The following is an 18,311-nucleotide window of genomic DNA, read 5'->3' as shown; positions in this document are numbered from 1 at the left end:
ACACACACACACACACACACACACACACACACACACACCTTGCTTCTTTAAAGTTTATTTATTTAGGGGAGAGAGGTGGCTCAGCAGTTAAGAGCACCAGGTGTTCTTCCAAAGGCCCAAGTTTAATTCTCAGCACCTACATGTGACTCACAGCCATCAGCAGTTGCAGTTCCCAGGGATCTGAGGTCCTCTTCCTTCCACAGGCGCCAGGAACACATGTGGTACACACATGTACATGCAGGCAAATGTTAGTACACATAATAAAAATTTAAAATCTATATTTATTTATTTTGTGGCCCTTGTGTACCCAAGTGAGTTTATGTATGTGCCATGTGTGTACAGTGTCCTTAAGGCCAAAAGAGAGTGTTTGGACCCCCTGAAACTGTAGTATAGGTGGCTGTGAACTGCTGTGTGAGTGCTAGGAACCAAACTGGAGCCCTCTGCAAGAGCAGTGAGTACTCTAAACTCCTGAACCATCTCTCCAGTCCCCCTTTCTCACTTCTTAAATGAGGTGATGGGACCCCCTGCGCTTTTGTGAGCTGAGCCACACAGCTGAGGAGATATTTAGAACATGCTGAACAGAATGAATGAGGGGCCCTATGACTCACTGTCAAATGCATCTTATTTCTAATCAGTAGTTTAGTCTGTAGTTATTGTAATTGTCTGCTTACTGACAGCCATGAAGCCTTTCCCAGTAGTATGGTTATAGATAATGAGAATGAAAAAAGCCAGATGACCTCAGGCTCCTGCTCTGTGGAAGAGGTTCCTAGAAAGAAACTTTTTGGGTCAAAAGATATAGACAGTCAAAACACTGATAGATTTTTTCCAGTTTCCCTCCAAAGTAAGACCCACCATGATCTAACAGTTTACTTGCCTGGAAAAAGAGATAAACAGTTATCTTCCCCTGCGTGGTATGTTCTGAATCCCTCCCTTTCTCCCTGGGCACACCCTAACTGAAATGGAATAGAACACAGATCCACCCTCTTCTTGTCTTGCAGAGTCTGGCCACAGATAAAGGACCAAAATGACTGACTCAAAATACTTCACAACAACCAAGAAAGGTACTGTATGCCTCACCATGAACCCCAGATCTTCTGCTCCCTGCTATAGGGAGGGTGAATGATGGTCCAAAAACTGTTCACAGGTATGCTAGGTCTCAGCTTTGAGAGGCAAAGTCAGAAAGATCAGGGGTTAAAGGCCATGCTTAGATACACAGCAAATTCAAGCTTAACCTGCTTTACTGAAGCAGGAGCCCTGTCATGGGTCCCCCTGACTGTGAACGAGAGATTGAGAGACAATTAATATATATAGAGAGATCTAGATTCAAATCTAAATCCAACCATTTTGTTTGTTTTTGGGTGTTTGGTTTTTCAAGGCAAGGTTTCTCTGTGTAGCCCTGGCTGTCCTGGAACTCACCCTGTAGACCAGGCTGGCCTTGAAGTCAGAGATCTGCCTGCCTCTGCCTCTGCCTCTCAAATGCTAGGATTAAAGTGTGCTACTACTGCCTGGCTCCTGACCATTTTTTAGGTAAGGGAAGATCCAAGGCAGATTGTAATAAAGGACTGAAGGGAGTTGGGGAGACGAGGATCACAACTCTGCTGAGATTAACAGCCACACCAGCCTCTGGGGTATGGTCTTGGGTAGAGAGCATTGCCTTCCTTGTATGTGATTCAGGAGCCAGGCTTACTGGCTGTATTTGGAGCCTGTTGGAAAAAGGAGGCATCTCAGAAGCAGTCTGCCCTGAGCTTACCTCACCAGCTTTCTTGGGCCGATTTGACTGCCATCATCCATCAACTGGCCACATGCTTCGAGTAAAGTGACATTTTTGTGGAGGAGTACAGGGTCAAGGTTGCCATTGTCTGCTGGATCCAGACGTCGCTTGTAGGAGGAAGATGGGTTCCTTCATAAATTTGAACCACAGGAGCTACAGATTATTCCTGGCCCTGTCAAGCAGTGTCCTTAGTGTGACCTTACTCGGGCCATTGTTCTTAATCAACTGTTTACTTTCTTCCTATGATAATGATATAAAAAAGCAAAAGCAAAAAAACCTTATTTCTCATTATGAATCTGTTTAGAACTTTTACATCACTTCCCCCATATAACAGTCCCATGTCACCCCACCCCCACATGACTTGAAAAGGAACCTAAGATTAGAATTCTTCATGTGGCTAATTAATATCAGGTCAGCAGCTGTCCTTTATACAGAACAGAGTGCCAGACACTGAGATGGACATTTCACAGCTGAGAGTAAGGGAGGGAATTCCTTGCCCAGACCAGAGAGGGGAACATGCAAGAAAATGGGGGCAGAGAGGCAAATGGGTATCCATGGCAGGGCCAACCAAGCAAAGGGATTTATGTAGAGCATGGGTTTTTGAGGGAACAAACCTGGTTTTCAACCTTAGCCTGTCTCATCTGCTATGGAACAACCTCCATTGCTCATTTGTAAAATGGGGAAAAGGCAGGTTGTTGTGAATATGAAATGAGAAAGGATATGGAAAAAATTATCATGCTGCTGTGCTCAGAGAAAGGCTCAGGAATTGTCTACCATTTAACCTGTTAGCACATCCTGACTATCTCCATGGGATGGAGGTGGGGGCAACCACATATCCTCATTTCCTTTTTCTGCATCATCAAGTTCTTGAGAACAATTTATTATATGCTACAGCCCTTGTAAAACAGCTGAATTCTTCTCTCCAGTCTGAGGAAGTGAAACCCTGAGCAAGCTGTTTGAGTTCAGGGTTCTGGGAAAACAGGAAAAGCCTGCATGTGAGATCACTCAACTCCCCCCACCCTCCAGTGCCCCAATTCCATTCAGCCTTGAGGGAATCAGGGCAAATGAGAGGGCTAAGGAGCACTTGCTGTCCTCTGCATTTTTAGTAGTCTTGCTGAGCAGGTCTTCAGGACCTTGGTTCCTATTTCTTCAGTCCAACATGGCCTTCAGGCTTCTATCACCTTAATTTCTCTCCTCACCATTCCTCACTATCACTTGTTCTACCTGAAGCCAAGGGCCTAAAGCTGTTCTCTACCTCCACCTAGTTCTCCAGGAAGTTGGTCCAACAAATCATCTTACCAGGCTGGGGGTGGATTGTTCATGCCTGTCTCCTTTCCTCAGGGGAGATCTTCGAGCTGAAAGCAGAGCTGAACAGTGACAAGAAGGAGAAGAAGAAGGAGGCGGTAAAGAAAGTGATTGCGTCGATGACTGTGGGCAAAGATGTCAGGTATGCAGGGGTAGCAGGTGACAGTGAGGTGCTGACCAGTTTAGGGCTTCACAGCTTGCGTCCAGTTCAGTTCTTCCTGCATTCTCCCTCATTTGTCTGCTTTGACAAACCACAGTTCCAAACACAGGATTCTGTTTGCATATGAGTGACAAGCTGAAATGCTAATGGCTCAGGCACTAAGTGAGTGAGTAAAGCAGACTGGGTTAAAAGGGCAGCAGGCATTCGAGAGGGCGTGGCACAAACCCTCTCAGAAGCTCCAGAAGATTGCTGCCCATTTAGGAGAATGAACCCCATACATCTGGGTATTCTGGTTTGCTTGTCTTAAGAATAGGAAATGTAGCCCGTGCACACCTGTAATCCCAGTACTCAGGAGGCTATGAGTTCAAGGCCAGCCTGGTCTACAAAGCAAGTCCAGGATACAGACAAACCCTGTCTCAAAAAAAAAAAAAAAAAAAGAAAAGAAAAGAAAAGAAATATGTTTTTAGTGGTACTCAGCAGCACCTCGTCTAGGCTGTCCTCATGTTGTGTGTTAAACTGCCTGTCGGACTGAGAAGTCTCCAAGTGATAGATTTCCTGATAGATTTTCTGTGTTTTTATTGGCCAGTCTGCAGAACACCTTCAGATACATTTTCTCAGAGTTCTATACACTTTCCATTATATGCAGTGATTTTTTTTTTTTCTGCCAAATAAATGACCAAAGAATGAGGAAAATTACTCTCTAGCAGTCACATGGCTAACGCAGAACCAGAAATCAAGCCTAGGCCTTCCAGAATCCAGACTCTGTCTTCTCTATGTGGTACTACTTTGCACATACCACAAAGGCTCCCTGGCTGGATTTTACAGAATGGTCACACTGTCCAGGCTTCCACAGAGATTGCCCACTCCATTGCTAACTTTAGCAAGGACCTCCTGTAGCCAGTTTAGGAGTCCTTAGGAGAGACCTTGTAAGAACAGATTGTAAGAGGCTGTGAGCACCTCAGGAGATAAAGGTGTCTGCCACCAAGCCTGAATACCTGTGTTCAGTCCCCAGGACCCACATGGCTATCCTCTACTACTTGTCCTCTAACCTCCACATGTGTATGGTGGCACACACGAGCATGTACACACACACATTTAATAAACTATGATTTTAAAATATGTTGCAAGGATTGGGCACCTCTAAATCGCATACTTTCTAGAAAGAAAAACTGTTCTCCTTCAGCTAGAACAATACTGTCACTTCCTAACAAAGGGAACATCTTGGTTCTTCCTCCTCAAAAGAGGTTGCTCTGCTGCTGCTGCCTGAGAGTGCCATTAGGCTCTTTACTTCCTCTTCCTCTCTCCACAGTGGCGCTGTTCTTGCTGTGCGTCATCTTTCTAGGTGACTTTGTCCACCGCAGCTCTGAGGGAACCTGTCCTGTTGGATACCCCCCTTCATACTGTTACCTGGTTCTTGGCAATAAAAGCCCAAGAACTGAGACAGGGTAATGGCTCAAATTCTAGGAAACTGATCTTTATATTTTACATGTCAAGGACTGTGACTCTGGGATCATTATGGTACCATGTTGGGAAGAAGCCTACCAAGTACAGCAAAGGTCATACATATATCTGGCTCCTCATGTTGTTTAACCCTTTGGGGGGAGTGGTATTGGTTGGAGACAGGGTTTCCTCTGTGTAGCCCTAGTTGTCCTGGAACTTGCCCAGTAGACCAGGTGGGCCTCAAAGTCAGAGATCCACCTGCCTCTGCCTCCTGAGTGCTAAGATTAAAGGTGATACCACCACTGCCCAGCTGCTTGACATTTCTTAACCTCAGATTTATCTGAAATGGGAACACTCCCGTGGCTTCCATGAGATGAGTCATGTCCAGCCCTTAGCACCATGCCTGGCTCACAGCAAATATCCCATATACCTTGCTGGTCCTTAGTGGGTGCTGAACCTTTCCCTTCAGCCCTGAGATGTTCTAGAACCAGCAGCCCAATATAAGGGACCACATGCATGAAGTACTACAGAAGGAAAAAGAATGACGACTCAGTAAAGACCAGATGCTTTAGGAATGTTGTCTCTTTAAGTATCACAAAGGCCTGGAGAAGTGGCTTTCTGGTGGTAGGGAGCAGTACTGAGAATTGTATGTGCTAGGCAAGTGCTCTACCACTAAGTCCCAGCCCCAGCCTCAGTCATTTCTTTTGCACCTTTACAAATGAAGAAACTCATACTTTTCCCTGCTTCTCACCATCATCTCTTCCCATTCCTGCATTTAACTGCCAGGAAAGCTTGCTTTTCTCTGTCTTCAACCTCTACTGATGCTGCTTTGGTTTTGCAGTGCTCTCTTCCCTGATGTGGTGAACTGTATGCAGACAGACAACCTGGAGCTAAAGAAGCTGGTGTATCTGTACTTGATGAACTATGCCAAGAGTCAGCCAGATATGGCCATTATGGCTGTCAACACTTTTGTGAAGGTGAATAGAAAGCCAGTGGAGTGGAGGGGGCTAAGGGCCGCTTTCTGTCTCATGTCCCTGTGTCTTTGGAGAGCTGGGACACTCTGCGCAACTTGGCTGAGTGCTTGGCACTCAGACTCATTTGCTGACCCTGCAGCCTTCTTCTGCCTGGGCAGGCTGAGGGCCTTTTCCTCCAGCAGAGGGCTCCCACTCTCTCTCCAGAACCACAGACCAAAAGACTATGCCTCATTCATTCCCTGTGAGGTGGCACTAGGACATTTGGCCTCTCACTCCCCTGGACTGGGCAGTCAATTCTGTGTCGATTGACAGGGCAGATTTCAGCAAGAATTGGAGAGCAGCTCTGTTCCCTTTCCATGTGACTCCTTTCTGTATTTTCTGTTACCACATGAGGAGCAAAGCGTGAGCTTGGACATTGACTCCTAATTGATAGCCACATGCAGGAAAATTAGGGCTTCCTGTGGCTGTATTGCCTGTAATTCCAGCACTTGAGAGGCTAAGGAAGGAGACTTGCTGTGAATTCTAGGTCAGCCTGGGTGACAATGAGTTCCAGGCCAGTCTGAGCAACATGGCAAGACCCTATTTCAAAAAGAAAAGATTGAGGACTATGGTGCTAGGAGCATATAGGTTTGGATTGCTGCTCTGTGCTGACTAGGCAAAATATAACCTTCTCCACACCCTCAGTTTCCTTGGTGTGAAACAGGGACTCAGGAAGCAGCAGAGAGGGTGTAGAGCCCCTCACGCAGTATCTGGCAAATGCCTGGCATCCATTCTGTGGCATTTGCTTTGAGTATTATTGGCTGTGGTTAGTGGATCCCACAGCAGCTGCCTGATGTTGCTCAGAGCTAGAGGCCAGGGAGAGTAGGAAGCCACAGATGACTCATCCTACCCCTGTCCCTGCCCAATGACTTGTTTCCTTCAGGACTGTGAGGACCCCAACCCCCTCATCCGGGCCCTGGCTGTGAGAACTATGGGCTGTATCCGAGTTGACAAGATCACAGAGTACTTGTGTGAACCACTCCGGAAGTGCCTGAAGGATGAAGATCCATATGTGCGCAAGACAGCAGCTGTGTGTGTAGCCAAGCTCCATGACATCAATGCTCAACTAGTAGAAGACCAGGGTTTCCTGGACACACTTAAAGACCTCATCTCTGACTCTAACCCCATGGTAAGTTGCTGACAATCATGGTGGTGCCTTCGCACACTCCTGGATTGTTTGAGAAGACAGCCTGGGCTAACCTTCTACCTGGCTCTCACCCTTCATAGAAGTTAGGGCTGTGCTGAGTATCTAGGTGTTCTTCTTTCTTGCTGTGGTTTGAGGGGAGCTAGGCCTGGGTTTCCTTTGACCCGAGCCCTGTTTGCCTCATTATAGGACTTGGGGAAGGAAACACACCTGACCTTAGCTGGCTTGACCTGGCGAGCAGTGACTATAGTCAGTGCTAGTTTCCTTCCCTTTCCAGTCACTGTCATGTGAGCTCCTTACCAACACCACCTGTAATTCCCAGGCATGTAGTCCTCTTCCTTATAGGGCTGAAGGGGTGTCACCTTAAAGTACTACAGTGTGGAAGACGGGCCACCAGGATAATTAGGTGGGAACCCCGGTCCCCTCACTCATTGTGGTGACGAGAGTTTGCAGTGAAGTTTGTCAGGACCAGTAATTCCAATGATCAGGAGGCCGAGGCAGGAGGAGCAAGAGTTAAAGGCCCAGCCTGTGCTAAAATCTTTTCTAATAGAAAAGTTGAAAAAATCTAGGAAAAGATGGAATATTTAAAACACTGGGCACAACTCCCACTCTGTGTCCAGCAGAAACACTGGTTATGCATAGATTAAACAATAATAACTAGAACACTGTCGTAGACGAAAGTTGAAAACATTGTAGACTGCACATAAAAGGAGCTGTCCTGGTGGAAACATTTGGTAAACCCCATTATAGCCTAGACCCGTCCACTCCCAGCAGCCTCGAAGAGATCTGCAGAAGTCTTCTCTTTCTGAGAAGTACAGAAACAACCACTGCAGTGAGTGCTCTAGCCGAAAGAGGGAGATCGGATTGGTAACACGCATTGCCTTCCATTGCTAGGTGCCTGGAGCTGCACCTTCCTTTCCCTGCTTCTTTCCAGCGGCAGGTGTGCTTATTTCAATTCTTCTTTCCAGAGGAGCCAGTGGGATAAGCGTTCGTCATGAGTCGGACCTTCTTGAGATCCTAGAGCCTACCAATAGTGGACATATTCCTTACAGAATATCTGACGTTTTGCTAATGTCCTTATCCCCTGTGCTTCCTGACTTGAGCAATACTCCAGCCTCTATCTCTTCCACCTTCTCAACCAGGTGGTAGCAAATGCAGTGGCTGCCCTCTCAGAGATTGCTGAGTCGCACCCCAGTAGCAACCTGCTTGACTTGAACCCACAGTCCATCAACAAGCTGCTGACAGCCCTTAATGAATGCACTGAGTGGGGCCAGATCTTCATTCTAGACTGTCTGGCCAACTACATGCCCAAGGATGACCGTGAGGCCCAGAGGTGAGCAGACACACTCCTTATTTACCAGCCTAGTTGGAGATGGTCCTCATGGGGCTCTTTGGACTGGGCCTCTTTCCAAGACCTCTTCTTCCAGTATCAGACACAGTTTAAGGGAACCAGCCAACTGCTCATCTCCAGAGCTATTCTGTCAGTTATATGGCTTCAGGCAGTGAACTTTCTGCTTGCTATGAACATAGACGGGTCCTGGCCAGGAGCTGAGAAGGATCCATCTGGGCTGAATCAAGAGCATTATAGCTTCAGAAGCACTAAATTCTGTAGGTGCCTAACTTCTGCTGAGTGCCTTCAATGTTAGGGAATCTTTAAAGCAAGTTTGTGAAATGTATCCCATCACCCTCGACCATCTTACAGACGAGGAGACTGAATTAGAAAGGTGGAAGGAATCGCGTAGTTCCCCCAGCTGGATCTGTCTTGACCAATATGAATGAATGCTTTCGCAGTAGGGGAAGGGAAGGAGCTGGCATTTGGAGCTATTTCCTTTGTGCCAGGCATGTATTCATTCTTTTCACTTAAAGTGCCCAACAAGTCTGTAAAGTGGACATCGTTACATCAATTCTGACATGAGGAAACTGAGGCTCACAGTGTCTGGGGCCTGCCAGAGTCAGTGGGATAAGGCCCTCCTCCTATAGAAGACATGCTGTTTTAGCTGGAGGTATAGCTCAGTTGGTAGAGTGATTGCTAAGCATACCTGAAGCCCTGCCTTCTAGCCCTAGCACCGCATAAACCAGGCATGGTGGAGTGTGCATGTAATCTCAGCACAAGAGGATCAGAAGTGTTAAAATCAGGTAGAGCGCTTGCCTCACGTTTATGAGGCCCTATGTTCAGTGCTAGTACTGGAATAAAAGGAAAAGGAGAAACCAGCCTTTGACTTGAGAAGTTCATTGGCTACATAGCAAGTTTGAGGCCCATCTGGGTTACATCTGTGTCAAAAAAAGAAGATGTGCTATTTTGATAAGTGAAAACAGGACTTTTCCCTTGTCTCTCTCTTTGCTCTACTGGAATGGCTGGACTCCAGCATCTGTGAGAGGGTCACTCCTAGGCTCTCCCATGCCAACTCTGCGGTGGTGCTGTCTGCTGTGAAGGTGTTGATGAAGTTCATGGAGATGTTGTCCAAGGACCTGGACTATTACGGCACATTGCTCAAGAAGCTGGCACCTCCTCTGGTCACACTGCTGTCAGCAGAGCCAGAGCTTCAGTATGTGGCTCTGCGCAACATCAACCTCATCGTGCAGAAAAGGTACAGAGACCACATGTTTGCCACATGCTAGACACACATGCTAGACCTTCAGGGAGACTGGTCTGTCACCATACAGGAAGCCTAAAGAGTGTAAGGAGTTCTCAGCCAGGGTACCCTTCTCCTCAGGGGACACTCAACAGTGTCTGGACACATATTTGGTTCTCACAATTAGAGGCTCTACTGGCATCCAGTGGACAGAGACACCAGGGACACTGCTTAGTATCCTACATTGATGTACAGTCCCTCACAGCAAGAAACTACCTGGCCCAGGTCAGTGGTGTCAATATTATGAAGCCTTGACTCAGCCTTAGGGAGAGCCGATAAGTAAAGGCAAGTATGGTGCTGCTGCACCCTGACATTGGGCACCTCAGAGCTTGTAAAGTCCTTCAGGGATATCTGAAGATTTTGTATGTGTGCAGTTTGCTGGGGGACAAAGTTCATAGGTCTCATCAAAATCCTTGAATTTGGAGACCTTAGAGATGGTGAGAGATCATGGACTTGGCAACCGCAAGGCCTAGGGGGAGAAGTAGAACAGAATGCTGGGCAGCCTGCTTTCTTCCTCTTAAGGGGGTGACTCAGGTAAGTCACTGCTCTCAAGGAAGGGGTCCGCGGCTAGATGGGTAAGGTCTGAAACTCCATAAGCATCACTGGGTCTGAAGTGTCCCTGGAATGGCCTTCTCTTTCCTCTATGGCAGCTCTGACTTAGGACACATGAGCTGGGGTGGGATCTACCTCCTAAATTCTCCTCCCAGCCTTAGGTCAAGTAAATCTCTGTAGTCAGGGCTTGGCAATGGCAACTCATTCCTGCTGTTTGCTGCCAGGAACCACAGGACCACAGTAAACAGGGCCCCTTGTGGTCATGCCCGAGGAAGGTAGCATACCCTCTTTGTCACAGCATCTGTCTGGTTCTTGATATTTCTTAGAGGGCCAGAGATATTTATTGAGCTGGGACATTTGTGAAGATTTGGAAGGAAAACATGGGTAAAGTGTTCCAAGTCTCTAAGCAATGTGATGAGATAACTGGGCTTTGCTGTTGCAGTGTGCGTCTCTATACACCAGTGGCCATGGGTTGCTGCATTTATTAGAATATAGGAACTAGGTCAGCATGAATGGTTCTCTGTGCTATATTTAACATGACACTCTCTTAAGAAGTTCTCTATGTCACCGGTCATGACCTGTGCCAACTTGACATGATTGGGCAGCCTTTGTCAAGTCTTGATTGTAGAAGTCATCTTTCCATTACCCATCTAAGAGTTGCCTCCCCAAAGAGCACCACAAAAGCTCCTTACTCAGCCAGGCTCTCCCGAAGTTTGTATGATAACACAGACTCTTTGAGTTTCTCTTTCCTCTGCCCTCATGACAGATAACTTTTTTTAGAATTATTAATTTCTGTCCTAGGAAGGGCATAGAAGTTGGATCAGGATGGTGTGTCTTATCTTGCTCTCAGCCTTCTAGAGAGTGACAAACACAAGCTTTGTAACCTCTCTGAATTTTCCTGTCTTAGAAAAAGGTGTCCCATGGTACCACTTGAGGGCTGGAAGGAACGAGCAAGGGGTACACTTAGATAGCGCAGCAGGTGATAATTCCTATTGGCAAGTGCCTTCATAAAGCAGGCAGTGATCATGCTACATGTCTCATCTCCCACGTTTGTCCGAATGTGCAAGTCTGTGTTTATGTCTACAAGATTACTCTTTGTTCAGAAATTTACAGCGTTTCCCAGTAGTCAGTCATTGTGCTCCTACCTAAGACTTACTAGAGCAACCGACAGCTGGGCCATAAAGAAGAGTTTGGAAGAATTCATGAAAAAGTTTGTCATGGGCTTTCCCTCTATTGGAGGGTCGGTCACACGAGAGCAGCAATATGTGTGGAATGTTTCTTCCCAGGGTGCCTCAGGTGTTCATTTGAGGCACACTCCAATATTTCAGAGCTCCAGAAGGAAAGCTGGGTTTGGGCATAAGCCATATTGTTTATAAATAGAGTGTAAGCATAGTCAACCATTTTTATCACTGAATGAACAGGGTGAATGTTCCCCTGAGTTTAAGTTCACACACAGCAGGTCTAGTGCTAGCAGATTCAAACCTGTGGTGGTAATTATTTCTCCACAGCTCATTCTCAGTTTATGGGGTAGGGATCAAAGGCATTAGAACCCTGGGCTGCTGCCGCCACCCTTGTGAACTCCTTTTCCTTCCTGAGGTGTGGCCCAGCAGTTTTAGGTAGCCAGGCAGGACCACTGCCTACCGTCACACAGTCTGGGTGGTGGGTCTGCCTCCCAGTCAAACTTCACCTACAGCTCAGGGGAGGCAGAAGTGGAATGGCTTCCTCGTGGGCCTTATGACTTCTTTTCTGTTCTCTGCGCATCCTGCCCTGCCACCAGGCCAGAGATCTTGAAGCATGAAATGAAGGTTTTCTTTGTGAAATACAATGACCCCATCTACGTGAAACTGGAGAAGCTGGACATTATGATCCGCCTGGCTTCCCAGGCCAACATCGCCCAGGCAAGCAGAGTGTGGTGGTGTGGGACTCAAGCTTTGGGGTCAGACAGCTTCCTTATTAGTTGTGTCTCTAAGTCAGGTAAGCATGCTCAGTGTTGGTATTTTATCTCATGGAGAGTTCAGCCTGGAGGACAGAGTTCTGTAAGCAAGCAAAACAACTAATATTTTTATTATTAACAGTGTTCTCAAGCTGTGCACACAGGTATACTCCTGAAGTCCCGGATACTTGGGTGGCTGAAGCAGGGGAATCACTTGTCCTGAGATCCAGACTATCCTAGGCAACATAATTAGACTCCTTACACATACTACTCTAAAATGTCCCCTCATTCCCCCTATTATTACCTATTACTTATCACTAAAAAGTGATAGTTGGGCACCCAGGGCTATCGCTCGGTTGGTAAAGCACTTACTAGGGGCAGTCATGAAGACCCAAAATTGGTGTGGGAGCTGAAGAGATGGCTCTGTAGTTAAGAGCACCTGCTACTCCTTCAAAGGACATGGATTTGGTTCTCGGTGCCTACTTCAGGCAGCTCACAACTGCCTGTAACTCCAGTTTCATGTGCACACACACCAATGAAAACAAATCTTTAAAAAAAAACAAAAAACAGCTGAGTTTGGTAGTGCGCATTTGTAATCCCAACACTGGCGAGATAGAGACAGGCACTTCTGGCTAACTTTACTGCAAAGCTCCAGGCTAGTGAGAGACTGGCTCAAAAAATAAACAAACATAAAAAGGACTGATCCTGAGAAATGACCTACGAGGTTGTCCTCGGGCGTCCACACACATGTGCAACAGCAATAGTTGAGGCTGGGAATGTAGTTTGATGGTTAGAGTATCTATGTGGCACACATAAGGCCCCGTATTCAATCCCCAACCTCACACACACAAAATAAGGTGCTTGATATAGCAGCTGTCAATGTCAAGCAAGGGTTGTTGTCCCTTGCTACGTGGTCATCCTCGACCTTCTTTTGGGGTTGTTCTCCTTTTGAGGAACCTGATGGTACTCTTCTGGGCTGGGCTGTGAGCAGGCAGCAGAATCCCATCCCTTTTGGAGTTTGTGCATTCCTATTACCCAAGACTTCTAACAAGTGTTCCATCAGACATCCAACCCATTTTCTGTTTGGACCACAGGTATTGGCGGAACTCAAAGAGTATGCTACAGAAGTAGATGTGGATTTTGTACGGAAGGCTGTGCGTGCCATCGGCCGCTGTGCCATCAAGGTGGAGGTGAGTAGGTTCTGGGAGTCTGTTTTTAGCCAGGGAGGGGAAGGTTGTTGGAAACAGAAAGCCAGTCTGATCCTAGCAGTTGTTTATGTCCAGGAAGCCCGAGAGTCACCATCAGAGCCTCTAAGATGCTCACTATGTAGATTAGATTGGCTCTTTCTCACTTGAGGCCCTTGAGTTGCAACAGGTATAATTAGCCCACTGTAATGATAGTTTTAAGGCCACAGGGCAGCCAGCAGCTCGTGGAGTTCCTATTAGACTTGATTTATCATGGAGGTGACTCAGGCTATCAGGACCTCTGCCTGATAGCTACTTAAGTAGATACCTTAAGAAAAGTTACTGGGCTTTTCCTCTGAGCTACCAAGCCACTCTGACCCTTGGGTCCTGACATTTTATTCCCACCCACTCTGCCTATTCCTTGATTGTTGACCTGGACTCAGTGGACTAAGGAACCTGGGATAGCTAGTCATACTCACTCCAGACCCTCAAGGCATTTTAAGGTATTTTCCTCTTGATGTTTATTATGGCCCTCCTGAGACATCTGTACCATTGGGCTATTATTGTTGTCTATTGAAATTAAAGCAAAAGCCTGACGTGGTGGCACATGCCTGTAATCTCAGCACTTGGAGAGGCAGAGGCAGGCAGATTGCTGTCAGTCGGAGGCCAGCCTGGTCTACAAAGCAGGCCTAGGACAGCCAAGGCTACACAGAGAAAGCCTGTCTCAAACAAACAAACAAACAAAAAACAAAAAACAAAAGCAATTAAAGCAAAAGACTAGGGACAGAAACTTTGTGGGTTTAGTCACAGCAGCTCGTTTCATTAAACAAGACAGAGAGATGAGGCCAAGGAGGGTCACTCGTCCCTTGGGGACGAGTTTGCCTAGAGGAACTCCCAACGTCTTAACACTGTCAGGAGCTACACCTCCACTTTCTCATGTTTTCATCCAGGCCCCTATTTGGCCCTTGTTCTATACCTCCCCATTATTAAGGGAAAAGGGTTTTGTTCTTAAGCTCTGATAGGGAAGGTGGGGCAAGGTGATTTCTTGTGGTTGGCCCTGGCATGCTCATTAGCCCTACTGGAAACCATGTGCCCACACTGCCTCTTCTTTCCTCACAGCAATCTGCAGAGCGCTGTGTGAGCACATTGCTTGATCTCATCCAGACCAAGGTTAACTATGTGGTTCAAGAAGCCATTGTGGTCATTAAGGACATCTTCCGCAAGTACCCCAACAAGTAGGTGCCCACCCTTCCTGGTAAGAGGGCAGCCTGGAGTCCCTTTTCTCTTTTTGTTTTCCATTTTACAGGCAGCTTTCTCAGAAGAAACTTCTTGTCTTCTTGTCTTCTTTTACCCAAGCTGGCCCTTCAATCCAAAATAAGAGCAACTACACTCTTATTGCGCGGCAATGGTGGTACTCACCTTTAATCCCAGCATTTGGGAGGCAGAGGCAGGTGTATGTCTGTAAATTCAAGGCCAGCCTGGTATACGTAGGGAATTCCTGGACAAAGCCAAGGATATGCAGAGAAATCCTGTCTCTTGGAGAAAAAAAAACAAAAACAAAAACAAAAAACACGCACACACACAATCGCCTATCTTCATCACTCCTCCAAGTCTGGGAAGCTGCATATCTGCCTTGGCCCCTAAGCCTACAACACAGACATTAGCCAGATTTTATTGGTGCTCACACAATGGCTCAATTCTACTTTCGTAGGTATGAGAGTGTGATAGCCACACTGTGTGAGAATCTGGACTCCCTGGATGAGCCTGAGGCCCGTGCTGCTATGATATGGATAGTGGGCGAGTATGCTGAGCGCATTGACAATGCAGATGAGCTGCTGGAGAGCTTCCTCGAAGGTTTCCATGATGAGAGCACTCAGGTGAGCCTTCACATGGGCAGACCCATACTGACTGCCTAGCCCACTTCTGGCTTGTCCTAGCCCTTTTCCCTTCCCTCCTCATACTGCATTGCTGGTGTGAACAGGCATTGACAGGCTCTGTGTGGCCCACTTTTCTCCCCACAGCAGTGCCTCAGAGGACACAGGACAGTCTGTGGTCTGTGTGGAGGCTGAGCAGAAGTTGCTGGCTTTGTTTCAATTTCATATTCATCTTTGTAGTACATGATTCAAAATAGATTCTACAGGGACTGTGTAATGAAAATTCTTCCTCTAACTGCTTTCCTGGCCATAGGTCTCCCACTTACTAGCATTTTTGGTCTCCTGGTGATACAGAAGTTGTAGGAATTTACCAGTAGATATGCATGTACCTGTGCATATTCATTTGCAGCCAATTTTTATTGTTCTTACATTTGTGTTCCATAAATACCACGTTGCACTTCCAGAAGAGATCAAGTTAGATGCTGTGACATCTAGACCATTCTTATCAGTTAGTCGACATGTAACCTTTATCATTGATTCATTAGTATTGAACTCAGTGGCCAAGAACACTGTGACTCGTGCCTGACTAAAATTTATCTAGCATACATATTTCTCCACAGAGAACCTTCCAGACTTCTAACTATAGTATCACACTGAGGGACCATTTAAATGAGGGAACGGATACTTTTTTACAGGATGAGAGCTGAAACAAAGGAAGAGTCAGCCTTGTAGTGTTCACCCTCAGCTTGAGCATATACACAGGTGATTTAAGTTTCCATGGCTCTGCCTGTATCTGCAGGTGATCACACAAGTCCTGTGTGAATATTGATTTTTCAGGGGCCACAAGAGGCAGATTTACAAGCATCAAAGCAGGGTGTGGCAGTGTACATATGTAGTCCCAGCATTTGTGAGGGAGAGTTTGTGATATGTTTGTGGTCATCCTTGGCTATTTAGAGTGTTTGAGTCCAGCCTGGACTACATGAGACCTTGTCAATAAAAACAAGGTGAGATGGCTCAGTGGGTAAAGGCACCTGGCACCAAGCCTGACAGTTGGAATCCAGTCATAAGAACCCACCTGGTGGTAGAGAACCTACCTGCAAGGTGTCCTCTAGCCTCAACCTGTGTCATGGCACTCACACTTGGTGCGCACGCGCGCGCGCGCACACACACACACACACACACACACACACACACACACGGATAGATTATAAACAGTTGTAAGTTGTAATAAAAAATAAAACCAAGTGTTTACAAATATGGAAACTTAAATGGTATAGTAGTCCACTATCCAACTTTAAATTGCTTAGAACCTTGCTGTCTCCCCTTAGGATACATCTGGAAGGCATGTCATCATTAATCTATGCTTCCTGTAAGCATTTGTATGTGTGTGTTTTCTTGTAAGCGTGCCACTATGACTAAGCAGATAGTTTGGGGAGAAGGGATTGTACGCTTGAGATTTGCCTTGCTCTTTGCTGATTTCATTTCGTAGAGAGGTTGTTCTGGTTTGACCTCCCATCTTAAGTGGTACTGTCCTGCCTCTTGTACTTGGTTTGAGCAGCTCAAAAGGTAACGGGTCTAACTGTGTCTACATCTTCTCGTCAATGTTCCTTTACCTGTGAAATCAGGAAACGTCTTCTCCTGCCCAGTGCAGGCAGTGTAACTAGTGAGTCCAAGCAGAGACAGAGGAATCAGAAACCCCAAAGCCCACACTCCTCATCTGCTTCACCTTTGCTTAGTGATTTTATGCTCCTCTAACATGTGTCTAGCTCATAGTAAGTACTCCTCAATGGTAGTACTGACCTGGGTCAGAATTAAATTCAAAAGTGCAGTGGCCCAGGAAAAATCAGAGCCTGCTGGTTCCCATAGCGGACCTGTCCAAGCAGCACACTCCCTCCCCATACTCCTGCTTGCATTGTGGTGTTGGGGCCATCTCTGTCACTCTAAATGGCTCTGCCTTGTCACAATCCCACGGGCAGGGGCCACAATGTGGCAACAGGTTATGCTCTGTCCTTATAGTTCAACTCCCACAGACAGAAAACTTGACCTCAACAGTCCAGCAAAATCCCAAAATCTGTTCATGTTTTGTGGAGCCATTTACCAAGACTGATCAGCCGATTGTTCATTCTGGTCTGTATGGATTACAGGAGACAGAACGGCAGTTCTCTGAAGAAGAGGCAGCAGAGTGGGTGCTAAGTGAGCAAAGACAGCAGATGTCCACGGCAGTCATAGCAGTGATTCTCACTGCACTCACCTCCCACTGCTGCCTGCCTCCATGCGGCTTCCCTGTAACTCCAGCCCTCAGCTGTGCCTCCCAAGAAGCCAATATGGCTTCTGCCCCTGTAACCAACTCCTCCTTCGGGTTACTGCCTTGGGTGTAAACTGCCAAATATTTGGGTAAATCTTGTAGCCTCTTCCTCCACAGGAATAAACCTGCTAAAGAGCCAGGGATTGGGAAAGTCAGAAGGAAAAGCTGAGTCAGGAATCTGTAGGGAAAAAACAGCCCTGAAGTTCTGAACCCAGACTTTTCATGTCTTTTATGTTACCATGCCCTTACAGGCTGAGGTGGTGCATACCTTCAATCCAAACACAGCTTCACAAAGGGTTATTTTCATTGGTTGTCTCCTTGACTCTTGCAACTAGCCATGTGAGTTATACCCATTTGTACAGATAAAGAAACCAACTCAGAGGGTTGGAGAGATGGCTCAGAGGTTAAGAGCACTGGCTGTTCTTCCAAAGGTCCTGAGTTCAATTCCCAGCAACCACATGGTGGCTCACAACCATCTGTAATGAGATCTGGTGCCCTCTTCTGGAGTGCATCTGTACATGCAAACACAACATTGTATACATAATAAATAATAAATCTTGAAAGAAAGAAAGAAAGAAAGAAAGAAAGAAAGAAAGAAAGAAAGAAAGAAAGAAAGAAAGAAAGAAAGAAAGAAAGAAAGAAAGAGAAAAGAAAGAAAGCTAAATCAGATACCAGCTCAGGTGACCTTGATGACTGTTGGGAAGTAGAATCAGCATTCAGATGAGGTGTGCTCTTATCCTAGCTCCTGTAGGCTGTTTGCAGAGATCACAAGACACCAACTCACCTGCCACAGGCCATGTGAGAGTGTCAGATCTTGTAGTCACAGACAGTTGTGAGCTGCCATGTGGATGCTAGGCTTTGAACCCCAGTCCTCTGGAAGAACAGGTCCACTGAGCCATCTCTCCAGACCCTCTTTTTTTATTGAAGAGTGCTTTTTGCAACAGGGTTTCTATACATCTTAGGCTGGCCTCTAACTTGATGTGTAGCCAAGGATGAC

At 46.5% G+C, this 18,311-nt stretch overlaps 1 protein-coding gene across 4 annotated transcripts in view; it reads left to right on the top strand.

The window, feature by feature from the left end:
• Ap1b1 (adaptor related protein complex 1 subunit beta 1) overlaps nt 1–18,311 on the top strand; it is a 79,975-nt gene that overhangs the window by 47,476 nt on the left and 14,188 nt on the right. For all 4 annotated transcript variants that reach the window (XM_055624257.1, XM_055624256.1, XM_055624258.1 and 1 more), the window contains exons 2-11: nt 999–1,061; nt 3,113–3,218; nt 5,518–5,653; nt 6,573–6,818; nt 7,976–8,166; nt 9,200–9,421; nt 11,796–11,916; nt 13,046–13,141; nt 14,255–14,370; nt 14,847–15,012. In XM_055624257.1, coding sequence (XP_055480232.1) covers nt 1,025–1,061; nt 3,113–3,218; nt 5,518–5,653; nt 6,573–6,818; nt 7,976–8,166; nt 9,200–9,421; nt 11,796–11,916; nt 13,046–13,141; nt 14,255–14,370; nt 14,847–15,012 — 1,437 coding nt within the window. In that variant the 5' untranslated portion in view covers nt 999–1,024. The remainder of the gene's footprint in view (nt 1–998; nt 1,062–3,112; nt 3,219–5,517; nt 5,654–6,572; nt 6,819–7,975; nt 8,167–9,199; nt 9,422–11,795; nt 11,917–13,045; nt 13,142–14,254; nt 14,371–14,846; nt 15,013–18,311) is intronic.

This window comes from Psammomys obesus, unplaced genomic scaffold (genome assembly GCF_907164565.1).
Source record: "Psammomys obesus unplaced genomic scaffold, mPsaObe1.curated_primary_1811, whole genome shotgun sequence".
In the NCBI taxonomy this organism is placed as follows: Eukaryota; Metazoa; Chordata; class Mammalia; order Rodentia; family Muridae; genus Psammomys; species Psammomys obesus.
Note: the sequence above shows the minus strand (reverse complement) of the source record. Positions and strands in the feature narration are given on the sequence as shown.